Consider the following 21,559-nt stretch of genomic DNA (forward strand, 5'->3'; position numbering starts at 1 on the left):
AAAACAAGTTGAATGCAAAATCCCTTTCATTTGAACCATTCATCATTCCAGGCAATACCATAGCTACAATGTAAATTGTACCTCTTCCCTGTTAATTGGTTCTGTATCCTGATAGGCTTGCTCGTTGAGCGGCTGTTTGAACACAGGTGTGGTCCCTCTGACCTAATTATTGAAGGAACTGCTTTTAACAGCAGGTGTGTCATTGTTTGAGAGATCCTTGTTGTGTGTAAGGTGAGCCACAGTTTTAGCCATCAGTTACTTGGTTTATCCTGCCGTTTTACAATTAATTAAGCATTTTTGCACATTTTACTTCTGTCTGTTTTAATGCCTTTTAAGTGTTAGAGCATAGGCCAGCTCTCTCACAGTATTGTATTAATAATAATAATAATACAATACATTCCATAGCGCTTTTCATAGAATTGCTAAGCACTTCAATAACAAAAAAAGATGCAGGCAATATATCATGACAAGTCAACCAATAGAGGCCAAGTCTTTGAAAGCTGCATCCTCCGAAGATGGAAAGGGTCAGTTCCTGGCTTGAGCGGAGAGAGCTGGTCAGATGATGGTGATGGAGTCTGCTGATCTTGTCAGAGGCTGATTTATTTAAGTCTGTCTATTACCTTTCCCGATGAGCTCCCCTATCTCTAGCTGTTCGAAGGGGATGTCCCACTCCTGGAGAAAGATGGAGGTCTGGCTGGCTTTACGGGGGAAGTTACGGGCTGACAGCAGAGACAGGTTCATCTCCTCAAACTCATCCTCCGAGTACTCCGCCTCATCGTTGCCCTCCTCATTCTGCTCAGGAGAGGAAGAGTGAAACTAATTTCCATCCAGGTCAACAATAAGTGTTTTATAATAATTATTGAATGTGCTGTCCTCTATCCTCTGGCCTCTACTGCATATTAAAATAAAATCCAATTAAATTAAATTGAAACAGTGAAAATGGACAGCCTTGTTGTGGGGTTGCAGAGGATTACCATCAGGAGCGTCAGCATGCCAAACTATAACAGACATGACAAAGGCTACACAGATCTTATTCAGAGAGAAATCATACAATGCCATCAGATGGGGGACTCACGTCTGATGTCGGTTCAACTTCAATCTGAAGTAAAGGGTTTAAAGGGTTCACCTCGATTCTGAAAACAAGAGCACGGCATGCAGACGGGAATTATGAGCACTTTACATCCCACACGTTAGCATTATACATATGCGCTGAACCCTGTTGAATCATGCATCATTGATTAAACACCATACACTTAGTGAGCCATCCTTTTTGTCCATTTAGCTGCATTTAACCTTTCCTAACCTCTCTGTATCATCATTACAGAATCTCACATAGTATCTGTGTGAGGAGAGACACTGATTGGCAGCTCAGTGTCGTGACGATATGTGTATGAAATTATATGTGGTCCCTGTGGCGCGCGGGGCCCCTGGTAGGGCCTCTGTCTCCTAATGAGAGGATCCAGCCGGGGCCAGAGAGAGGCCCTCATTAAACCAGGGAAGAGGCCATTAAGGCAGGGGAATCAGCCAGCTGCCACTGGGTGCTGGCTAGGCGAGGGAGCGCGTGGAGCTGCACACAGAGAAGACGGGCTTTAATTAAATCATGAGAATGTGTGTTTCATAACCAAGATAATGTATTCACATTTGTCAGAAGGCGGAGAAGGAGAGGGGAACGACGGAGAGAACAGTGGGGGTGAAAGAGAGACAGAGAGAGAGAGAGAGAGTGTGTGAGCCCGAGTGAGAGATAGGGAGGAAAAAGAGCAATAGCGAGAGAGACAGAGCGACTGTTGCTGGCGCCACCTTAAACTAATTCCCCCTGTCATATTGACACTGAGACAACACCTGTGTCAGTCACTTAGAAGGTATCAAACACAAGTCATTCAAACAGCCACCTATTTCTATCAGCTTAAAAACCACCAGCAATTGACTATAAAAATTGTCTATGAAAGCTAGAATTACTGAACGCTACCTTTTAGTTTTGTGATTGTTTGAGATTATAATGTAATTAGCTGAAGACTCCAAAGATGTCAATTGAGGAGGGGGATGAGATATCCATGGGAGCGATACTAAAAAGGAATGACCATTTCAATATTCAATTGAAAATCGTCTATGAAAGCTAGTTTAGGTTTAGTTGAACATCTTGGTACATATGCAGTTACTGAAAGCTAAAGTTACTGAGTGCTACCTTGGGTTTAGTTTTGTGATCGATTGAGATTATAATCTAATTAGCTGAGTAGTCCAAAGACATCTCCATCAGTCCTTGTCTCCTCCGTCTGCTTGTTTTCCGCAGCCGTGGTTTTCAAAAAACCAAGCGGAATCCAGTTGGCATCGTAACTGTAGCGTGAAGTGAAGGCCATGCTAACATTATCCCCAGAGTGTTTGTCTAGCCCTTCATCTCTCATTGAAATTGTCACCAAAACATCTTTGCTCAAATGATTCAAAGTCTCTATCCTCTTTAACCAATGAAGGGACAGAAATGGGCAGACAAGATGTGATATGAGGGTTATCTGAGTCTGTTTTTTTGCCCACACGGACATTACTCTGTGACCGCATGGCTTGACAACATTTCTCAGCACATCATTAAAAAATAACATTTGGTTATTTTCTGACCTACTTCACTGGTGAATGGATCCGGAGTAAGAGTCAGAGGTATTTGTCAACAGTTTAACTCCAAAATGGCACTGGACAATAAGGCTGAAGTTTTACGTATTCCTAACCAATTGCGTTTGCGTTGTTTGTAACTTGTTTTTTAAACTTATTTTGTACGTAATGTTACTTCTACCATCTCTTATGACCGAAAATAACTTCTGGGCTGCGATTACTCACCACGGACTGGCAGAATCCTTTTTTCCTTTAACGAGCCCAACATGAATGTTATACTGCTTTCCTGGGAACAGGCCCAGATCCCCATCATTTGCATGAAGAGAACGCAGAGAAAAAGGGGCCAGAGGGCGGGCTGCCTTCTAAGAATTCGTAGGCGATCGAATAAACCCCCACTTCCTTCCATTCTGTTGGGAAACATGCAATCTTTGGAAAATAAAATCGATGACCAAAGCGGAAGATTAAACTACCAACGGGACATTCAATACTGTAATATCTTATGTTTCACGGAGTCATGGCTGAACGATGATATTATCAACATACAGCTGGCCGGTTATACCCTGTATCGGCAGGACAGAACAGCGGCGCCTGGTAAAACAAGGGGTGGCAGACTATGTATTTTTGTAAATAACAGCTGGTGCACGATATCTAAGAAGGTCTCGATGTTTTGCTCGCCTGAGGTAGAGTATCTCATGATAAGCTGTAGACCACACTATCTACCTAGAGAGTTTTCATCTGTATTTTTCGTAGCTGTCTACATACCACCACAAACTGATGCTGGCACTAAGACAGCACTGAATGAGCTGTATTTTGCCATAAGCAAACAGGAAAATGCTCACACAGAGCAGCTCAAAGTAGCCGGGTGTCACACCCTGACCTGAGTATTCTTTGTTTTCTTTATTGTTTTGGTTAGGTCAGGGTGTGACATGGGTGATGTATGTGTTTTTTGTACTGTCTAGGGTTTTTGTAGGTTTATGGGGTTGTTTATCATCTAGGTGTATATATATGTCTATGGTTGGCTAGATTGGTTCTCAATTAGAGGCAGGTGTTTATCGTTGTCTCTGATTGGGAACCATATTTAGGCAGCCATGTTCTTTGGGTATTTGGTGGGTTATTATCTATGTCTATGTCTAGTTGCCTGTGTCTTCACTAGTTTTATATAGCTTCACGTTCGTTTTGTTGTTTTTGTATAGTTTGTTAAGTGTTCTTCGTCTTCATTAAAAAGTATGTATTCTAATCACGCTGCGCTTTGGTCTCCTCCGTACGACGAACGTGACAGAATAACCCACCATAAAAGGACCAAGCATTGTGATTGTGGGGGAACAGCGCTTAATGGAGAAATGGACCCGGGAGAAGGACGAATGGGTAACAACCTGGGAGGAGATTGAGAGTTGGTCGATCGATCCAGGGAGAGTGCCAGAGCCTGCATGGGATTCTTTGGAACAGTGCGAGGAGGGATACAGGAGAATGGAGGAACGGCGAAGATATAAGGGTACACGGCTAGCACGGAAGCCCGAGAGGCAGCCCCAATAAAACATGTTGGGGGGCACACGAGGAGATTGGCTAAGTCAGGTAGGAGACCTGAGCCAACTCCTTGTGCTTACCGTGGGGAGCGTGTAACTGGTCAGGCACCGTGTTATGCAGAGATGCGCACGGTGTCTCCAGTGCGCATTTCTAGCCCGGTGCGCTATATTCCAGCTCCTCGCATTGGCCGGGCTAGAATGAGCATCCAGCCAGGACGGGTTGTGTCAGCTGTACACTCCAGACCTCCAGTACGCCTCCACAGCCCAGTACGTCCTGTGCCTGCTCCCCGCACTCGCCCTGAGGTGCGTGTCCCCAGCCCAGTACCACCAGTGCCAACACCACGCACTAGGCTTCCTGTGCCTCTCCAGAGTCCTGTACACCCTGTTCCTCCTCCCCGCACTCGCACTGAGGTGCGTGTCTCCAGCCCGGTACCACCAGTGCCGGCACCACGCACCAGGCCACCAGTGCACCTCCAGGGTCCAGTACTCCCTGTTCCTGCTCCTCGCACTCGCCCTGAGGTGCGTGTCCCCAGCCCGGTACCTCCAGTGCTGGCACCACGCACCAGGCCTTTAGCGCGACTCAGCAGTTCAGTACGCCCTGTTCCTTCTCCCCACACTCGCCCTGAGGTGCGTGTCTCCAGCCCGGTACCACCAGTGCCGGCACCACGCACCAGGCTACCAGTGCGCCTCCAGAGTCCAGTACTCCCTGTTCCTCCTCCCCGCACTCGCCCTGAGGTGCGTGTCCTCGACCCAGTACCACCAGTGCCGGCACCACGCACCAGGCATACAGTGCGCCTCGCCAGTCCAGAGTGTCCGGCAACAGTACTCAGTCCAGAGCGTCCGGCAACAGTACTCAGTCCTGAGCGTCCGGCAACAGTCTACAGACCGGAACTTCCTACGACGGGCCGCAGACCGGAACCTCCTACGTTGGACCGCAGACCAGAACCTCCTACGTCGGGTCACAGTCCGGGAACCTACCACGACAGATCGCAGTCCGGATCCTACCACGGCGGGTCACAGTCCGGATCCGCCAGAGTCTCCCTCCAGTCCGGATCCGCCAGAGTCTCCCTCCTGTCCTGAGCCGCCGGAGTCTCCCTCCTGTCCGGAGCCGCCAGAGCTGACAGCCAGCGAGGAGTCGCCAGTGATCACTTTCCGCAGCCGATGTGAGTAAGTCCTTTAAACAGGTCAACATTCACAAGGCAGCAGGGCCAGACGGATTACCAGGACGTGTACTGCGAGCATGCGCTTGACCAACTGGCAAGTGTCTTCACTGACATGTTCAACCTCTCCCTGTCCGAGTCTGTAATACCAACATGTTTTAAGCAGACCACCATAGTCCCTGTGCCCAAGAACACTAAGGTAACCTGCCTAAATGACTACTGACCCATAGCACTCAAGTCTGTAGTCATGAATTGCTTTGAAAGGCTGGTCATTGCTCACATCAACACCATTATCCCAGAAGCCATAGACCCACTCCAATATGCATACCGCCCTAACAGATCCACAGATGACGCAATCTCTATTGCACTCCACCCTGCCCTTTCACACCTGGACAAAAGGAACACCTATGTGAGGATGCTATTCATTGAATACAGCTCAGCGTTCAACACCATAGTGCCCTCAAAGCTCATCAATAAGCTAAGGACCCTGGGATTAAACACCTCCCTCTGCAACTGTATCCTGGACATCCTGACGGGCCACCCCCAGGTGGTAAGGGTAGGTAACAACATCTGCCATGCTGATCCTAAACACAGGGGCCCCTCAGGGGTGTGTGCTCAGTCCCCTCCTGTACTCCCTGTTCATTCATGACTGCACGGCCAGGTATGACTCCAACACCATCATTAAGTTTGCCGATGACACAACAGTGGTAGGCCTGATCACAAACAACAATGACACAGCTTATAGGGAGCAGGTCAGAGACCTGACCGTGTGGTGCCAGGACAACAACCTCTCCCTCAATGTGATCAAGACATCGGAGATGATTGTGGACTACAGAAAAAAGAGGACTGAGCACGCCAACATTCTCATCAACAGGGCTGTAGTGGAGCCGGTTGAGAGCTTCAAGTTTCTTGGTGTCCACATCACCAACAAACTAACATGGTCCAAGACAGTCGTGAAGAGGGCACGACAAAACCTATTCCCCCTCAGGAGACAAAAAATTTGGTATGGGTCCTCAGATCCTCAAAAAGTTTAAGAGTTCCACCATCGAGAGCATCCGGACTGGTTGCATCACTGCCTGGTATAGAAACTGCTCAGCCGTCGACCGCAAGGAACTACAGAGGGTAGTGCGTTACGGCCCAGTACATTTACATTTACATTTACATTTAAGTCATTTAGCAGACGCTCTTATCCAGAGCGACTTACAAATTGGTGCATACACCTTATGACAACCAGTGGAACAGCCACTTGCATCTAAATCTTGTTGGGGGAGAAGGATTACTTACCCTTACTTACCCTATCCTAGGTATTCCTTGAAGAGGTGGGGTTTCAGGTGTCTCCGGAAGGTGGTGATTGACTCCGCTGTCCTGGCGTCGTGAGGGAGTTTGTTCCACCATTGGGGGCCAGAGCAGCGAACAGTTTTGACTGGGCTGAGCGGGAACTGTACTTCCTCAGTGGTAGGGAGGCGAGCAGGCCAGAGGTGGATGAACGCAGTGCCCTTGTTTGGGTGTAGGGCCTGATCAAAGCCTGGAGGTACTGAGGTGCCGTTCCCCTCACAGCTCCGTGGCGAGCACCATGGTCTTGTAGCGGATGCGAGCTTCAACTGGAAGCCAGTGGAGAGAGCGGAGGAGCGGGGTGACGTGAGAGAACTTGGGAAGGTTGAACACCAGACGGGCTGCGGCGTTCTGGATGAGTTGTAGGGGTTTAATGGCACAGGCAGGGAGCCCAGCCAACAGCGAGTTGCAGTAATCAAGACGGGAGATGACAAGTGCCTGGATTAGGACCTGCGCCGCTTCCTGTGTGAGGCAGGGTCGTACTCTGCGGATGTTGTAGAGCATGAACCTACAGGAACGGGACACCGCCTTGATGTTAGTTGAGAACGTCAGGGTGTTGTCCAGGATCACGCCAAGGTTCTTAGCGCTCTGGGAGGAGGACACAATGGAGTTGTCAACCGTGATGGCGAGATCATGGAACGGGCAGTCCTTCCCCGGGAGGAAGAGGAGCTCCGTCTTGCTGAGGTTCAGCTTGAGGTGGTGATCCGTCATCCACACCGATATGTCTGCCAGACATGCAGAGATGCGATTCGCCACCTGGTCATCAGAAGGGGGAAAGGAGAAGATTAATTGTGTGTCGTCTGCATAGCAATGATAGGAGAGACCATGTGAGGTTATGACAGAGCCAAGTGACTTGGTGTATAGCGAGAATAAGAGAGGGCCTAGAACAGAGCCCTGGGGGACACCAGTGGTGAGAGCGCGTGGTGAGGAGACAGATTCTCGCCACGCCACCTGGTAGGAGCGACCTGTCAGGTAGGACGCAATCAAGCGTGGGCCGCGCCGGAGATGCCCAACTCGGAGAGGGTGGAGAGGAGGATCTGATGGTTCACAGTATCGAAGGCAGCCGATAGGTCTAGAAGGATGAGAGCAGAGGAGAGAGAGTTAGCTTTAGCAGTGCGGAGCGCCTCCGTGATACAGAGAAGAGCAGTCTCAGTTGAATGACTAGTCTTGAAACCTGACTGATTTGGATCAAGAAGGTCATTCTGAGAGAGATAGCGGTAGAGCTGGCCAAGGACGGCACGCTCAAGAGTTTTGGAGAGAAAAGAGAGAAGGGATACTGGTCTGTAGTTGTTGACATCGGAGGGATCGAGTGTAGGTTTTTTCAGAAGGGGTGCAACTCTCGCTCTCTTGAAGACGGGAGGGACGTAGCCAGCGGTCAGGGATGAGTTGATGAGCGAGGTGAGGTAAGGGAGAAGGTCTCCGGAAATGGTCTGGAGAAGAGAGGAGGGGATAGGGTCAAGCGGGCAGGTTGTTGGGCGGCCGGCCGTCACAAGACGCGAGATTTCATCTGGAGAGAGAGGGGAGAAAGAGGTCAGAGCATAGGGTAGGGGAGTGTGAGCAGAACCAGCGGTGTCGTTTGACTTAGCAAACGAGGATCGGATGTCATCGACCTTCTTTTCAAAATGGTTGACGAAGTCATCTGCAGAGAGGGAGGAGGGAGGGGGGAGGATTCAGGAGGGAGGAGAAGGTGGCAAAGAGCTTCCTAGGGTTAGAGGCGGATGCTTGGAATTTAGAATGGTAGAAAGTGGCTTTAGCAGCAGAGACAGAGGAGGAAAATGTAGAGAGGAGGGAGTGAAAGGATGCCAGGTCCGCAGGGAGGCGAGTTTTCCTCCATTTCCGCTCGGCTGCCCGGAGCCCTGTTCTGTGAGCTCGCAATGAGTCGTCGAGCCACGGAGCGGGAGGGGAGGACCGAGCCGGCCTGGAGGATAGGGGACATAGGGAGTCAAAGGATGCAGTAAGGGAGGAGAGGAGGGTTGAGGAGGCAGAATCAGGAGATAGGTTGGAGAAAGTTTGAGCAGAGGGAAGAGAAGATAGGATGGAAGAGGAGAGAGTAGCGGGGAGAGAGAGCGAAGGTTGGGACGGCGCGATACCATCCGAGTAGGGGCAGTGTGGGAAGTGTTGGATGAGAGCGAGAGGGAAAAGGATACAAGGTAGTGGTCGGAGACTTGGAGGGGAGTTGCAATGAGGTTAGTGGAAGAACAGCATCTAGTAAAGATGAGGTCAAGCGTATTGCCTGCCTTGTGAGTAGGGGGGAAGGTGAGAGGGTGAGGTCAAAAGAGGAGAGGAGTGGAAAGAAGGAGGCAGAGAGGAATGAGTCAAAGGTAGACGTGGGGAGGTTAAAGTCGCCCAGAACTGTGAGAGGTGAGCCGTCCTCAGGAAAGGAGCTTATCAAGGCATCAAGCTCATTGATGAACTCTCCGAGGGAACCTGGAGGGCGATAAATGATAAGGATGTTAAGCTTGAAAGGGCTGGTAACTGTGACAGCATGGAATTCAAAGGAGGCAATAGACAGATGGGTAAGGGGAGAAAGAGAGAAAGACCACTTGGGAGAGATGAGGATCCCGGTGCCACCACCCCGCTGACCAGAAGCTCTCGGGGTGTGCGAGAACACGTGGGCGGACGAGGAGAGAGCAGTAGGAGTAGCAGTGTTATCTGTGGTGATCCATGTTTCCGTCAGTGCCAAGAAGTCAAGGGACTGGAGGGAGGCATAGGCTGAGATGAACTCTGCCTTGTTGGCCGCAGATTGGCAGTTCCAGAGGCTACCAGAGACCTGGAACTCCACGTGGGTCGTACGCGCTGGGACCACCAGGATAGGGTGGTCGCGGCCACGCGGTGTGGAGCGTTTGTATGATCTGTGCAGAGCCAAGCTTCCTGTCATCCAGGACCTCTATACCAGGCAGTGTCAGAGGACGGCCCTAAAAATTGTCAAAGACTCCAGCCACCCTAGTCATAGACTGTCCCCCCCTCTTTTACACCGCTGCTACTCTGTTGTTATCATCTATGCATCGTCACTTTAATAACTCTATCTACATGTACATATTACCTCAACTAACCGGTGCCCCCGAACATTGACTCTGTACCGGTACCCCCATGTGTATAGTCTCACTATTGTTATTTTACTGCTGCTCTGTAATTACTTGTTACTTTTATTTCTTACTCCTCCTCGTATTTAAAAATAAACTGCATTGTTGGTTAGGGGCTCGTAAGTAAGCATTTCACTGTACACTATACCTGTTGTATTCGGCGCATTTGACTAATACGATTTGATAGATTTCTACTCACCCAGGCTCAGACAGGACAGGGTGAAGGATGACCTGGGGCGTTCTGTTAGGAGCCTCTGGTGCCGGGGCCACGTCTGGAGCAGTATACAGTATATGGTAAATCATAAAATAGCCCTTATACCATGGTAACTACAGTGTAATAATCTATGTATGTAATCACCCTGTAATAATCTACTGAGCTCTGCTGGAGGCTTCAAGGGTCATGCCTGGGGGGTGAGGTCCATGCTAAAATCATTACAACAATACAGGGGCTGTACATAATAAATAATAAGCATTAGGAGTTGTTACTACTCAGGACTTGAGATACATGAGATACTCTGTCAGGACCAATCCTATACCACCATACTGTATCTCCTAAATGTTCTATCCTGCCCCCATATGATTTCAGTCACATCCCCTCTTGTCAAATATCTCTCTAAAACAGTGTTTCTTAATCCTGGTCCTCAGGAACCAAAGGGGTGCACATTTAGGTTTTTGCCATAGCACAACACACCTAGATCAAACTCATCAAAGCTTGATAAATGGAATCAGCTGTGTAGTGCTCGGGACAAAACCAAAATGGACCAGGATTAAGAAGCACTGTTTTAAAAGACCCTTCTGCAATGGTCCAGCCAGAAGTTGCTCAAAGTCTCCACATTTTAAGGGACCAAAAACTAAGACAGGCTTAGAGAGAAAAAGGCTTTAGAGTTTAGAAGCTATCAAGGAGGAGAGGAACAGAAGCATCAAATCACAACGTCAAAAAAGTCCTCCTCCTCTTCCTTTGGCCTAGTGCAGTGCATTTTGGTTAGGCGTAATGATCAATTAAGAGGCACTTACCTGGGAAGATGAACTGCTGCTTGTATTTGAAGTAAGAAGAAGCTGCAGAGAGGGAGAGAGAGGGAGAATGGGTCTGAGTGGTACAGAGCTGGGTTCATAGAAGGGTTGAAATGGCAATAATGATATTTCTTTCCTAGAGCAGAGATGTAGGACAGACAGCTCTAAAAATCAAAGAGTGGCGGAGTGGCACTACATTTACTACTTCTATCAGATAACATTTCTAAATGCACTTTAAAGACATCCTCCAGTAATTTTTGAAGTTTCCCCAAGTATAAATACAGTAGTGTACTGTACACACACTTAAGCATTAAAAAAATTGTTTTGAGCAAATGTGTGTTTTTAGACACAACAATAAACTTCAAGTAGTGGGGCATTCAAGAGTTGGTCTGATGGTCTGTTATGATGTCAAACCTGGACCCCTTATTGAGATGTGATTTTTGTTAAGTACATCAGGTGTAAAATGGGGTGAAAATGAGACGAGTCGGTTTTAATTTCATCCTGTACCTGTGAAGTTGAACTGTTTCTGTTGCCGTGCTGACTGTGGGGAAGGGTGTAGGGGGGAGGGAGGGGTGGCACTGGAAGGGAGGGGTGGAGCGGGTGAGGAAGGTGTGGAGGAGGTGGTGGAGGAGGGGTTACTGCTGGAGTCTGGCTGGTACGGGACAGGGATGTGATCCTGAGGACAGAGAGAGAGTGAAAAAGAGAGGGATGGAGAGAGAGAGATAGATAAAGGTGGAGGGAAGAGAGAGAGAGAGAGAGAGAGAGAGAGAGAGAGAGAGAGAGAGAGAGAGAGAGAGAGAGAGAGAGAGAGAGAGGAGAGATGAGAGAAAGGTAGAGAGAGAGCGAGAGAGAGAGAGCGAGAGAGAGAGAGGTAAAACAAAACAAAAAAGAGCGATTGAGGGAGTCAATTTCAAGGTGTAAAATGAATACAGACCCACAGGTGAAACAAGTCTCAAAACTGACTGTGAATCCAAAATAATTTCATTTTCCTAGGCTTGTGAGTTTACTTGCTGTTTACATGATAGTTTTTTTGGTGCCCTTCAGTCGAACATTGACAGACAGCTCATCCCCCCTGTGAGTCACACACTCTCTTCTTCTAGAACCCTCAGGCACCTCTCTCCTGTATCCACCTCAGTGCCTGGAGCACAGAATTAAATAAACCAGTACTATAATGCATTTCTATGGCCTAGAGCAGGTAGAACTCTGTCTCTTTTCAGACTTCCTCATTTAGAAGATAACACCTGACAATGCACCTGTCGACTAATTGTGTTGTTATGACACGGGTCTATAGAGATAGTGCTGCTCAAGATAGGATTTAGGGGAGAGATATGCTGGCTTTTCTGTGAGAGATAAAAGCTCTATTACGTTGTAACGTATAAATAAGTGGCCTTGGTTGCACTCGCTTATTATTGAGCGCTGCTATGCGTGTTCATTAATAGCACCCCCCCCACACACACACACACACATACACACCATTAACTTTTTGTGGTTGTATTGATGTGGTAGAGTAAGGGAGATCTCATATCAAATGACTTATTATCACAGTGAATAAAAAAATAGTTCTGTCTTGTTTAAATAAAGACTCAAAGCAATCCAATGGGTTATATTTCATGTGACAGGAAATCTGATGAAGACCCAATATGTCACGTCCTGACCATAGAAAGCCTGTATTTTCTATGGCCGAGTAGGTCAGGGCATGACTAGGTTTTTTTTGTCTAGTTTATGTTGGGTTCTAGGTTTCATTTTCTATGTTGGTGTTTGTGTATGATTCCCAATTAGAGGCAGCTGGTAATCGTTGTCTCTAATTGGGGATCATACTTAAGTTGCATTTTTCCACCTGTGGGTTATGGGATATTGTTTGTTTATGTTTAGTTGCCTGTTTGCACTGCATTGTAGTCACGGTTCGTTTATTCTTTATTGTTTTGATTTTTCTAAGTTTCACTGTCTAATAAATATGTGGAACTCTACGTACGTTGGTCCGTCTATACTAACGAACGTGACACAATAAGACAAATATAATCACAGTGAGATAAAACTATAACTCTCATCCACTAAAAGTTGTCTAGAACGCTATAGTGTGGGTTTCCAAACAAAATTACCTCCATTATGAAGTTATGATGACTTGCAAACTTAATAATGGGGTAGGGGGATTTGCGGAAATCCCAAACAATGTTTGAAGAATTGAAAAGTATCTGTGGGATTGATGAGCTGCTACTTTTGAAGTGTGAAAATGTATTTGTTTTTAAAATAATCCAGTTGTCGGTGGTTGGTCCAGTAATGCTGGTCCGTCTGACTGGACTTCAGGTGATGCACATTTCAAACAGACCAAAATAACAGATATCAAGACAACAGAGCTCAGATGTGGAAGCACAGAACGGGGGGGCTGCGTGTGTATGTGTGGGCGCACGTACATGTGCGCATGTCTTCATGCGTCTGGTAGTTCCTACCTTGTTGATTTTGTTGGTTTTGGGCAGCGTCTGACTGACGTGCAGGTCTGTGTACCTGAGCGGGTTGTTGATGTCACATGGTACCGATTCAGTCCGTACCAAACGAGCTGGGGATAGACCGAAATCAGACAAACAACAAAACACTGAGAGAAAGTCTTTATTTTCTCAAATTTCTGAATGTGAAAATATGACAAACTCTTCTTCTTTGCAGATGGTCCTTTTTTGCTCTCGCAAGGGAACACTTAAGAACACCCTACGATACTGTAGCTTGCCAACTTCAAGTAGCAGAGACTTGAATCTTCCCTTGCTTTTTTTTGAAGGTTCTGTACTAAAAACAAAAGAACGGTTCATAAATGGATTATTTTACCTTGATTTCCTTGGTGATCTGTCACACCGGTTGGGTGAAAAAGAGAAAGGTGTAAAGAACATACAGTTAAAGCTCACTTTAGTTGACAGAGAATCTTTTTAAATGAGTACTTCAAACAAAAGCACTATCACAGAGAATGAGTAGCCCTTTAATGTAATACTTCAGTAACATAAGCACTATAACAGAGAATGAGTTGTTTTTTTAAAGTAACGCTTCAATAACAAAAGCACTATAATAGAGAATGATGAGCTTTTAAAATAGTACTTCAATAGCAAAAGCACCTATATTCTAGGAATCCTAATAAGTATACCTAATATGAATATGCACTGCGTAATTACAGTAGGGCTATATATGTGTCTCCTAGCTTGAGATGCATGTGCAGTTTGTGTTACTGCTTACGATGAGAATAATACTCAAGGTTTGTGCCATGTGTATCAAGAAGTTCTACTGCGATTAAAATGGTACATAATGTATGCAATCACTGGATCAAATAATCAAATAATCAGCTAAATGACATAACATGTATGAATTGAAAGACGAGTGGTGAAATCGTCCTTGAAGTTATTGGACCTGCATATGAAGTCAGTCTTCAGTCCTACAGTAAGCTGCTGGTCCAACAGTCCTTTTACCTTTGAGGGGGTTACTTCCTCCTCTTTGGATGATCAGTAAATGGCAAGGTGGGGCTTCTTTGGTACATTTGTTGTGGCACTTCAGCCTGGTGAAACAACAGAGTAAAACACTCACCAGGGCAGCATCAGAAATGGCATCCTATTCCCTACATAGTGCACTACTTTTGATCAGAGTCTGATCAAAAGCAGTGCATTATATAGGGAATAGGGTGTCACTTCGGATGCAACCCCAGACATCACTGAATCTCTGCTACTCATTTTACAAACAGTTAAAAGAAACCCATTCTTGAACTTTTAATAGTCTGGGTCATTAAGGAAATAAAACGCTGTCTGAGTTGCCACCCAATTATTTCCCTTGTGTCAAAAATGTCACATTCAGTTGGTTGTAAAATTGGTTAATTTACTTAAGTAATCTGTTTTAAATGATAATTGCTTGTTCTTTTCAGAGATTTTCCCAAGTATACGGTGACAAATGTCCTTTCCAGAATTCTAATAATAATGTGGATGAACAAATATGGTTGACAAGAAAGAGTTTATAGCCTGAGATTTGATTATAACCTCTATAACCAACTGTTAAAGCACACCAATCCTTAGAAACATGTTATGCACGGCAATAAAACTTTTATAATCGAGTAGTAATGTTTTCTGAACACAGATTAGAATAATACAAGGAAGGACCTTACTTGCAGTTTTTACATTTAAGTCCAAACAACATTCCTTTTCCACACACTATGCATGTCTGAGACATCCAATACTTGGTGGAAAACCTGCAAGCACAAGAAGAGAGAGAGGGGAAGAGAGAGATAGAGAGAGAGATCAGAGCACATAAACAAAACAAAACATCTCTTCCACCTGTTTGTTCATGCATAAACGAGTGCAAACAAAAGCCACCAGGTGTGGATCACTGCAGAAAAACATCACAGATTGCTTGTGACCTTTTGGATTATCATTCCCATTCACCTTGTGATGACAAATGGCTTTTGTCATAGAATGCCTCATATTCACAAGTCACATAAAAAAATATTATATTATTATTCTTTCTTTGGCAGGTTGATGTTTCCATAACATAAGAAAGATAGTCACCTATAGGGCTAATCTTTCCCCACCGTGCAACAATTTGAGCTCCAATCTCCAATGCACCTTGATTCAATTTGGGCGGCCCCCACTCCTTTCAATACTCTGCACCAATGTTCAGTTTGTGGCTGTGATGTCTGTGAATAAAGGCTGTGACAGAGGCCATTCTGCTACATCAACACAGTAACACAGCAATCAGTCACAGAGATGAAGATGGAGCCCAGCAGAGCCCGTGGCACAGCGTTCAGAGCAAGACTACAGTGTGTCTCAATTGTCTTGAATGATAAAAAGCAATTCCCTACTTTGGGGTTGGATGAAGTATCTGAGTGCCCAATTTAAGAAAGACTCTGGGTTTATTTTCTGATAGATCTGACGTCTGGGTACCAGCAGCGGGCTGGCTGGAGTAATGGAATAGGAATGGGTTGACAGAATCCAAATCTCTTCATTAGGAACCTTCGTATTGCCTCGTATTGTGCTAAACAGAATCAGGGAGGGCACAATTCAATCTGGCATCCCACTCTAATTTTGGTGATAGGGGTCTAAATGATACATTGCTTTGGCAAGCGTACATACGCTGCCTAAGTTACCGTTAGACTGACATTAAAGGTGAGATATGATTTGACAGATAGATCTTTTTCATTCCCAGAGAGATGTTGCTATAGCCAGTAGTTTATTGCATTGCTATGATTTACTTACGAATAATAACCTGTGCTTAGAGCCATATCTTTGAAGATACATCGAGGCACAAATAGAGATCTATGACAATCATCATGTCAGAAAGAGTATAAAGAGAAATAAAGTTGTCCATCTCCCTAGAAACTAGCATTTGTCCTTTTAATAACAGCTTGAGATTTAATGCCAATATAAATTACATTTGCTCTCGGCCCCTGGCTGATGATGCATTAAGACGTGTGTGCAGAACCACTGTCTTTCCTCGTCATTAACATTCCGCAGTGAGCTAACACCCACGTACTTCTGAGGCTGAGAGAAAGGGGGGGAGGGGGAGGTGGAGAAAGACAGCGAATAAGAGAGAGAGGAGGGACAAAGAAACAGAGAGAGAGAGAGAGCGAGAAGGAGAGAGAAAGTCGGTAGGTTGGAAGATTCCCATGACCAATAGCGGAGGTGTACTGTTTAATTTGGAGATTAGTGACATTTGGGATTCATCAGATATTCAAACAGGAATAGAACAGGGAGAGGAGTTATGCTAGCGCCCCCTTAAATTGGACCGACATTCTGTCTGTCTCTGGTAGAGGAATACACACACACAAATTAATGCCTGAACACACTCATACCTTCATTCAAGTGTACACACACACACACACACACACACACACACACACACACACACACACACACACACACACACACACACACACACACACACACACACACACACACACACACACACACACACACACACACACACACACACACACACACACACACACACACACACACACACACACACACACACACACACACACACACACACACACACACACACACACACACACACACACATTACCTGTGTTTTATGGAGTTTCCCAGGTCTCTCCGAGGGATCTGTGGGGACCAGCGAGGCACTGACAGAGTGTCTGAAGGAAGAGAGGGAGAAAGAGGGATGGATGGATGAATGTAGGGATGGATGGATGTATAAGAACATAGGCATTATTAGATATTTAACCAGTGACACAAAAGGGTTGATTGAATCAACAATGCATTGCAGCCAAATGCATTCTTGTCATTGGACAGTGGAGGGTAGGCCTAAATATTAACACGTGCAATGGTATTGAATAGTTCCCTGCTGGTAACCACTGATTGTGATTGGGCTAAATCAAACACTGATTTGTGCACTGCATGTCATTTCCGCGTATTAATAGATTTGTACCAACTGCTCAGATGTGTCTTTGGCCTTTACTGTAATCAATCATAATTACCTATTTTGACTAAAACTTCCTGACATTCAAAAACAATAAAGTGACAAATATCTGATCTACGTTAAAAGTCGTGGGTTTGAATGATTCACTCATGGTTATTTATCAAAAAAATAAAATATTCTTTATTCTAATCATCCTTATATCATAGAGATTGAATGTAATCAGCATTTGTATGTCTCTGTGTCCATTTTCAAGGATGTTAGGGGTAGTTTCATAAGCCAATGCTAACTAGCGTTAGCACAAAGACTGGAAGTCTGTGGGTGCAGTATCTACTGGCATGCTGGCAGATACCGATAGACTTCCAGTCATTGCACTAACGCTTGTTAGCAATTGAAGAGGACTGGCCACCCCACATAGCCTGGTTCCTCTCTAGGTTTCTTCCTAGGTTTTGGCCCTTCTAGGGACTTTTTCCTAGCCACCGTGCTTCTACACCTGCATTGCTTGCTGTTTGGGGTTTTAGGCTGGGTTTCTGTACAGCACTTTGAGATATCAGCTGATGTACGAAGGGCTATATAAATACATTTGATTTGATTTTGATTTAAATTGCGCTCACGCTAGTTAGCAACCTCCTTCAAACTGCACGCGGATACATAAAAATGGTATCCATGAGTTCATCTGACTCTGGGGAAGTCGATAAAGGGCCTTATTACCAAAATCCCAAAGTAACCTGACCTACCCCCGCTATATAGACACACGTGTCTATATAGACAATAATAGGTGGCATGTTAATGATATCGTCCAAAAAGCTTTTGTGTGTTTGCAGATGTTCCATTGTGAGGGTATGCACAGAGGGACCCTCTTACTTCAAAAGGTATTTCCAACATAGAACCTTTGGTAGGTCCATTAGTGAACACATTAATAGCAGCAACGGTAGCAGTAGCATCTAATACATTATGCACCTCTCAATGCACTGTGTGCCACTACTCAGCCCCAGTCCACCCACATGCAGTACAGCTATAGTGAGGAGTGTGGATAGAGTATTTGTGTATTGTATTTCTCTGTGTGTGTGTGTGTGTGTGTGTGTGTGTGTGTGTGTGTGTGTGTGTGTGTGTGTGTGTGTGTGTGTGTGTGTGTGTGTGTGTGTGTGTGTGTGTGTGTGTGTGTGTGTGTTTGTGTGTGTGTGTGTGTGTGTGTGTGTGTGTGTGTGTGTGTGTGTGTGTCAGTGGAGGCTCCGCAGAGGAGGAAGGGGAGGACCATGCTCCTCAGTGAATTTCATTTTTTTAAATTGTGAAACATTAAAAACCTTCCTTTTCAGATAAAACTATACTAAATATATTCACGTCACCAAATAATTGATTAAAACACTGTTGTGCAATGAACGTCTACAGTAGCTTCAGCAGCACTATGTAGGATAGCACTATGTTGTAGCCGGAGGACAGCTAGCTTCTGTCCTCCTCTGGGTACATTGACTTCTATACAAAACCAGGGAGGATCATGGTTCTTGCCCGCCGGTGTAACTGCTAAACCACTTTCTGACTGTACAATGTACTACATGATTATAGCGGGTTTCCGTGTGAGTATTTATGTTGACTCTGACTTGACAACAATGTGTATCAAATCAAATCAAATTTGACAAATTCAGGTTAGTGGTCATGATATGAATGTTTGGCTTGGTCAAAGACAGCTGATGTGTTGTGCACTGAAGTCCACAAGCGAAGGGAAGAGGTGAGAGGAGGAGAGTGCGTAGATACTGTAGTTGGTAGAAGGAATTATCTATACAATGAGCAAAGTGATGAGGCTGTTTTTATGTGGTTGCTATGAAAGTGAACTGTGTTTGCATTCATTCCACCGATTCCTTCCACTGACATTTGAAACTGTTGGACTAATGATTACACCCTAGATCAGCAAGATGAAGGCAAGAGTCTGCAAGGTGGTATTGAATGTGTCACTGTCTGCCACCTTGATTACTCAAAATGCTCTCAACCTGTGCACCTACGTTGTAAACTTTCATTCACAGGCTAGGTTGTAGCAACCTCATGATGTGTACAGGGAAAATTTGAGTATCATGTAATAGCCTAAACCTATTGATGTTACATTGAGCTGGGTGAATGGAATATGAATGTCAGTCATCCAATATGCTGTAATAGAAATAAGACCATGCTCATGAAAAAATTATCATCCTCCCTCATCTTAAATGGCACCAACCGCCACTTAATAGTAAAGAGAGAAAGAAAGAAAGAAAGAAAGAAAGAAAGAAAGAAAGAAAGAAAGAAAGAAAAAGATGACTTGGAGAAAGATTCAGCAATAGCGAAGGAGAGAGCCCTCCCCATTCTTCTCCTAAATGCATTGGAGCACCATCCATACAGTAAAGCTAATCTTAATATGAAAGCACAGGTGGCCTTCAGTGCTCCTCCACTCAATCACATGGCCTTGAAGAGGAATCACATTGTGTTCTGGATGGGAATGCTTCAACAATGAGAGAGAGAGAGATATTTATAAAATAGCTTCATAGACCGAGTCAAAGTGGAAAGTATATAGAGTACTGGTAAGATAATGGTAAGATAATTATCCCTACATACTGAATAATGCTTAAATGTACAGTATGATCTATCCCCTGTCCAGAAAAACTGTTCTTTGGAACTACTTTTTTGGAACTACTTTCTTTGGAACTACTGTATCACTGTGTTCAATGTTTTATACACAGTGTACAAAATATTAGGAACAACTTCCTAACATTGAGTTACAGCCTCAATTTGTCAGGGAATGGACTCTACAAGGTGTCAAACGCGTTCCACAGGGATGCTGGCCCATGTTGACTCCAATGCTTCCCACAGTTGTGTCAAGTTGGCAGGATGTCCTTTGGGTGGTGGACCATCATTCTTGATACACACGGGAATCTGTTGAGCTTGAAAAACCCAGCAGCGTTGGAGTTCTTGACACAAACTGGTGCACCTGGAACCTACTACTATACCCTGTTCAAAGGCACTTCAATATTTTGTCTTGCCCATTCACTCTCTGAATGGCACACACACAATCCATGTCTCAATTGTCTAAAACAGTACCCCTAGGGGTACACGCAATGCCTTTGGGGGTACGCCAAATAAAAATGTGATTCAGATTTTAAAATAATAATAATAATAATTCTTCCATTTTCAAACAGTCCATTTATATTTTCTAACAGTATACATTTGGGTGAGGTTTTTTTCTCGCCTGAGTAGCCTCGTTTCATTGCCAAAAATCAAATGAAACCATCTAGTGTTTAGCAAAATAACAACACAATGTCAAATACAGGTAACCTTGTCAAATAGTTAACATCCAATCACATTAACCGTTACTCTCTCGTGGGAATTCCACTAACAGTCCGTATGTAGCCAAACGTAGCTACTGTCCATTCCGTTTGCAGGAAAAATCAAATCAAATGTTATTGTTCACATACACATGGTTAGCAGATGTTAATGTGAGTGTAGCGAAATACTTGTGCTTCTCGTTCCGACAATACAGTAATATCTAACAAGTAATCTAACAAATTCACAACAACTACCTTATACACACAAATGTATAGGGATGAATAAGACATATGTACATATAAACATATGGATGAGCGATGGCCGTGCGGCATAGGCAAGGTGCAGTAGATGGTATAGAATAGAATACAGTATATACATATGAGATGAGTAGTGTAGGATATGTACACATTATTAAAGTGGCGTTATTTAAAGTGACAAGTGATACCTTAATTAAGTCCATTTATCATCAGTAATTCTACATTTGCTGTTAGCCCAGCTAGTATGGACACTGACAGTTGTGAATCTGATGCAGTCGAAGAGCTACTGCGCCCTTACTCGGGAAAGCACCGAACAACAGACAAGGACATGAACCATCTCAGAGGCGCAAATATGATGAGAACAACATTGATTTGGGTTTAATTATATTGGGAGTAGTGCCTTTCCTCAGCCAGTGTGTTAGATGTGCAAAAGTACTAGCTCACAACTCGATGAAACCTTCACTCTTGCGCAGACATTTAAAAACAAAACATGCCAATTTGAAAAATAAGCCACGGGAGTTATTTTTTGCGAGAAATAAGACGACTTTCGAGTAGCACGACATGTATAAAAGCAACAGATACCATTAATAATAAGGGGCTAGAAGCATCTTATATGGTGAACTACCGAGTTTCACGACGCAAACATTGTTTCACGACGCATCAGTGACATGGCAGGAGATGTTTGAAACAATTACTGCTTCACATACAAGCCTGTGAATTCTATGCATTACAGCTGGATGAGTAAACAGACGTGGCGGGCCTGGCACAGCTCCTGGTATATGTCTGTTACAGCTGGAGGAGTCAACAGACGTGGCGGGCCTGGCACAGCTCCTGGTATATGTCTGTTACAGCTGGAGGAGTCAACAGACGTGGCGGGCCTGGCACAGCTCCTGGTATATGTCTGTTACGTTTAT

General features: G+C 45.0%; 1 protein-coding gene across 3 annotated transcripts in view; it reads right to left on the reverse strand.

Moving 5' to 3' along the window:
• The window catches only part of LOC118393531 (kinase suppressor of Ras 2-like), a 149,090-nt gene that overhangs the window by 26,480 nt on the left and 101,051 nt on the right, over nucleotides 1-21,559 (reverse strand). For all 3 annotated transcript variants that reach the window (XM_052461832.1, XM_052461833.1, XM_052461831.1), the window contains 10 exons: nucleotides 16,750-16,819; nucleotides 14,834-14,917; nucleotides 14,151-14,236; nucleotides 13,522-13,539; nucleotides 13,155-13,261; nucleotides 11,215-11,383; nucleotides 10,711-10,752; nucleotides 9,896-9,968; nucleotides 1,076-1,133; nucleotides 621-792 (listed from right to left, as the gene is read on the reverse strand). In XM_052461832.1, the coding sequence (XP_052317792.1) occupies nucleotides 621-792; nucleotides 1,076-1,133; nucleotides 9,896-9,968; nucleotides 10,711-10,752; nucleotides 11,215-11,383; nucleotides 13,155-13,261; nucleotides 13,522-13,539; nucleotides 14,151-14,236; nucleotides 14,834-14,917; nucleotides 16,750-16,819 (879 nt within the window). The remainder of the gene's footprint in view (nucleotides 1-620; nucleotides 793-1,075; nucleotides 1,134-9,895; nucleotides 9,969-10,710; nucleotides 10,753-11,214; nucleotides 11,384-13,154; nucleotides 13,262-13,521; nucleotides 13,540-14,150; nucleotides 14,237-14,833; nucleotides 14,918-16,749; nucleotides 16,820-21,559) is intronic.

This window comes from Oncorhynchus keta, chromosome 14 (genome assembly GCF_023373465.1).
Source record: "Oncorhynchus keta strain PuntledgeMale-10-30-2019 chromosome 14, Oket_V2, whole genome shotgun sequence".
NCBI lineage: Eukaryota > Metazoa > Chordata > Actinopteri > Salmoniformes > Salmonidae > Oncorhynchus > Oncorhynchus keta.